Source organism: Entamoeba nuttalli, assembly GCF_000257125.1.
Source record: "Entamoeba nuttalli P19 unplaced genomic scaffold asmbl_3756, whole genome shotgun sequence".
NCBI classification, from domain to species: Eukaryota; Evosea; order Mastigamoebida; family Endamoebidae; genus Entamoeba; species Entamoeba nuttalli.
The window spans coordinates 1-4,991 of record NW_008576305.1 but is presented as its reverse complement, the minus strand read 5'-3'; the positions used below and the strand labels follow the sequence as shown (position 1 = coordinate 4,991).

General features: G+C 30.3%; 2 protein-coding genes across 2 annotated transcripts; both read left to right on the top strand.

The window, feature by feature from the left end:
• Nucleotides 1-2: 2 nt before the first annotated feature.
• ENU1_079800 (filamin 2, putative) lies at nt 3-2,576 on the top strand (the record flags this gene model as incomplete). The annotated part of the gene is made up of 1 exon (XM_008858670.1): nt 3-2,576. The coding sequence occupies one exon, from the start codon at nt 3-5 to the stop codon at nt 2,574-2,576; it is 2,574 nt and encodes an 857-aa protein (XP_008856892.1).
• Nucleotides 2,577-2,811: 235 nt separating this feature from the next.
• On the top strand, nt 2,812-4,973 carry ENU1_079790 (protein kinase domain containing protein; the record flags this gene model as incomplete). Its single annotated transcript, XM_008858669.1, has 2 exons — nt 2,812-4,704; nt 4,773-4,973. 2 exons carry the CDS (start codon nt 2,812-2,814, stop codon nt 4,971-4,973), a joined length of 2,094 nt encoding a protein of 697 aa, XP_008856891.1.
• Nucleotides 4,974-4,991: the final 18 nt, after the last annotated feature.

The window sequence follows — 4,991 nt, the reverse complement described above, 5'->3', positions numbered from 1 at the left end:
TAATGTCCCAACCACAATGGGTTCTTACCCAAAAGAAAACATTTACTAAATGGGCAAATGTCCAATTAAGTGGAGCATATGTTATAAATGATGTTGAGACTGATTTAAATGATGGATTAATCTTAATATCATTATTTGAAGCTTTAAGAAAACAAAAAGTACAATTTAGATATAATAAGAAACCAAAGATGAGAGTAGCTAAATTAGAAAATACAGAACAAGCATTAAATTTCATTAAAGCTGATGGAGTTAAATTAGTTAATATTGATGCTCAAAATATTGTTGATGGAAATTTAACACTTATTCTTGGACTTCTTTGGACACTTATTCTTAAATATCAAATTGCTCAAAATAAAATGGATGCATCAAAGAATGCATTACTTGAATGGGTTAACTCGAAATTAACATCAAGAAAAATTAAAAACTTCTCAAATGATTGGAATACAGGTGATGTATTAAATGAATTAATTCATGCTCTTGAACCAGACTTTATTGATTTAGCTGATTCAGCATCAAAAGGAGAAGGAGAAGAAAGAATTCAATATGGATTAAGTATTGCAGAAGATAAAATGGAAATTCCAGCTATTATTGCAGCAGAAGATATGGCACTTCCAGAACCTGATGAATTATCTGTTATGGCATATGTTTCTTATTTCAGACATTATGAAGCTGAAAAAGAAAAGAAATTAGGAGAAGCTGAAAGACTTGCACGTGAAGCAGAGTTAATGAGAACACCAGATCCATCAAAATGTGTTATGTCAGGACCTGGACTTAAAACAGGAGAAGTTCTTGTACCACAAGAATTTACTGTTACAGCTAAGAATTGTAAAGGAGATCAAATTACACAAGGAGGTGTTACATGGAATGCACATGTATTTGATCCAGAAGGAAATGAAGTTCCAATTGAACAAAAAGATAATGGAGATGGAACATATGATATGACATACGTTCCACAAGTACCAGGAAAACATAAAGTTGAAGTTGCATATGAAGATAAACAATTAAAACAATCACCAGCTATTGTTATGATTGAACCAGCTAAAGCAGATCCAGAAAATACATATGCAGACGGAGAAGGTGTAGAGAAATGTGATGCAGGAAAAGGACCAGTTAAGTTTACTATTCATTGTGTAAATAAAGTTGGAACAGCTGTACCAGTTACTGGAGCTAAGTTTAAAGTCATCATTAGATCTAATGATGGAAATGAAATTCCACATGAACTTGTTGATAATAATGATGGTACATATACAGGAAGTTATGTTCCAGTTCCAGGAATTGATACTGTTTTCATTACATTATTGAATCAAGGTATTAAAGGAAATCCATATCAATGTAAAGTCTTCCAAGATCCATCTACTGCATGTATTGGAGAGTCATATGCATTTGGACCAGGTGTTGAAGGAGGAGTTACTATTGATAAAACACCAGTATTTAGAATTCAAGGAGTTACACCAGAAGGAAAGAAATGTACTAAGGGAGGAGATGAATTTAAAGTTGAAATTACAGATCCAGAAGGAAAGAAACAAACAGCAAAGGTTGTTGATAGACATAATGGTAAATATGATGTTAAATATAAGGCTAAAGTTCCAGGTATTTATGATGTTCAAGTTCTTTTGAAAAATCCAGAGAACCCAGAAGAATTTAAGGACATTAAAGGATCAGTTTATCATCCAGAAATTAAGGATGGAGTTGATGCTAAGAAATGTATTGTTGATGGAGAAGGTATTGAACGACCAAATGATCAAGAAGACAATGTCTTTACTATTCATGCCAAGAACTTTAAAGGAGAAGATGTTCCAGTTGGAGGACATCCATTCCAAGTTATCATTGATCAAGTTACAGAAAGTGAAAAGAAGAAGAAAAAAGAAGGAGAAAAGTCATCAAGCAGCTCTTCATCTTCAGAGGAAGAGGATGATGATGCAGAAGATGAAGAATTGTTTGCATTCTTGAATGATGGAGAAGAAGCCGAACAAGGAGAAGAAAAAGAGGAAGGAGCAGAAGAAGAACCAAAAGAAGAGGAAAAGAAAGAAGAAGTAGCAGAAGAAGAACCAAAGAAGGAGGAAGAACAAAAAGAAGAAGAAAAGAAAGAGGAAGGAGCAGAAGAACCAAAAGAAGAGATTGAAGGAAAGAAGGTAGCACAAAAACAACAAGGAAGTATTCCATGTACTGTTATTGATAATGAAAATGGAACATATGATGTTCATTATAGAGCTGCTGCAGGTAAGATTAGAGTCAAGATAGAATTAAATAAACAAAAAGTAGGTAAATCACCATATCATCTTGAAGTAGAAGAAGATGCTGATGCAGATGAATCAGGAGTTGAAAACTTCTGCTTTGTTGTCCAAGCTAAGAATAGAAGAGGACAAGTCCAAGCTGACGGAAAAGCTAAATTCACAGTTGAACTTGATGGACCAAATGGTAAGCTTGAAGAACAAAAAGTTAAAGTTAAACACCTTGGAGAAGGAAAATATTTCATTCGATATTCTCTTCCAGCAGAAAAAGGAGAATATCATATTAACTGTAAGTTGAACAGAAGACATATTGCTGGATCACCATTTAAACAAACGGTCAATTAAACAAGTGCAAATTGAGTTTCTTTCATTAGTAAAATAAAGAAAAGAATTTTTTGTTTTGTTTTATAAAATAAAGGGAATATAAAAATAACATTTACGTCAAAGAACATCAATATTTTAATTTAAATAGACAATTGTTTTTGTTTATGGATTTTTTAAAATCTTTTTTACTAAGTTTTGGTTTCAGATTTGTTTTTGATAATTAATCTCGAAAATTGGAACTAGTAGTGGGTAGTATATGATAAATGCCTTTAGTGATGTATTCCCAAACCAAACACTTACATATATTCAATCAACATCTTTTCCTACTCCAGTGGTGATTAAAGATGATATGATTAAAAATCCAGAAGAATGTAAACGAATTCAATTAGAAAGAAAGTTATTACTTACAGTTTCACATCCCAATTTACTTACATATTATTCTATTGTTCATTTACCACGAATTGATGGATTACAAGTTACTTCACACATTGAATATATGGATCTTCTTGATTTGTATACTTTTATTCATGGATTATCTACACCACCCCCTATCTCGTTCATACGATATGCATTAATTCAATTATTGAATGGATTGCAATATATCCGAACAGCTTGTAAGAGTATATTATCATCACTAACTCCTTACACAATCCTTCTTTCTAATGATGATAGTATGCCTCTTCCACGAATTAAAATATCTAACTTTGTTCATTCAATATCACCATTTCAACCATACTATAAATTAGCATTTGCAGCACCAGAATTATTATGGGATTTACAATGGGGAACAGTAAATCGACATGAGAAACAAGATGTGTGGAGTTTAGGAATGATATTATATTTCATAATTACAGGTGACCATGTATTTAGAAAAGGAGACATTATTAGAGAATTAATGGAACACAAAGAAATAATATTTTCAAATATTAGTAATGATGAATTAAGAGAATTAATAGCAAGAATGTTAGTTTATGATGAAAATAGAAGAATAACATTCCAAGAATTAAGTAATCATAATTTTATTCGAGCATCAAAGTTATTAATTTATTCTAATGAAGGAAGTCATCAATATAAATTTATTCGAGTAATTGGAGAAGGACATTTTGGTAAAGTATATGAAGCACAAGAATTATTTGGAGAAAAAAGAATTGTTGCATTAAAAGAAATTAAAAGCACTAATGATAATCAAGTTTTAAGAGAAAGTAGAATAATGAGAATATGCAATCATCCCAATTTAGTTAAGATTTATGATTATTTCACTTCTCCATATCCAATCTTTGTAACAGAAAATGATGGGGATGAAGAATTAAATGGAGGAAATTATCATTACATTGTAATGGAAAAATGTGACTGTGACTTATTAACATATTGCAAAGAACATTCATTGAGTGAAAATCAAATACTAGAAATATTCAAACAATTGGTACAAGGTCTTCATTATTTATTACGTGGAGAAAAAATATTTCATCGAGACTTAAAACTAGAAAACTTCTTATTAAAGAGAGAAATAAATGGGAGTGTTGTAGTTAAAATATCAGATTATGGATTAAGTAAAATTGTTGTTGAACAATCATTATTTGAGTCATGTGTTGGTACTCCACAATATATGGCACCAGAAGTATCGTTTGTCAATTTAAAAGGGAATTATACAATTAATGCAGACATGTATTCTCTTGGAGTATGTCTTTATTATCTTGTTAGTCAACGATGGCCTCCAATACAAAATAAAGACTCATTATGGATTTGTATTGATTCCAATATTAGTAATGACTTAGTATTTCCTGATGGATTTAATAAAGACTTTATTTATATTATACAACAAATGCTTGAAATTGATGTTAAAAAAAGAATTTCATGGGATGAGTTATTTGTTCATCCATTTATTACTCAAAAGCTTCAATGTGTTTTTGTTGACATAAACCAATTTTTCGTTAAATCTTTATTACCACCACCTCAAACACTTATTAATGCCCAAAAAATAAAAATTAGTACACCAAGAGTTCGTCATCAACGAAATGATTTTAGTATGGAAGAAGATGATGACAATGATGATTTTGATAAAATAATTCAATGTTTTAAATCCAATGATGAGATATTTGATGATGATTGGATAGAGGCATTAAATGCATGTAAAGGAAGAAATGTAATAGTTTGTTAGTATTGTTTTGTTTCTTTTGTTTCAGATAATAAGGAATATGAAAATAATTTATCCCATAGATTTCAAATTTAAGAATAAGTGAAGACTGTCTCAATTCATTCTTAGAGTTTATAAAAGGAACAATCACTGATCCAGTTGAAATGCCTGAAACTTTAAAATTTGAGAATTGTGAAATACCATTTTCTTTAAAAAAGGATGTTTATTATATTTCTACTCATTTTGACATTATGTTTGATTCAATATCAACTAAGTTTTACTAAATTTATTTCTTTTTTTTT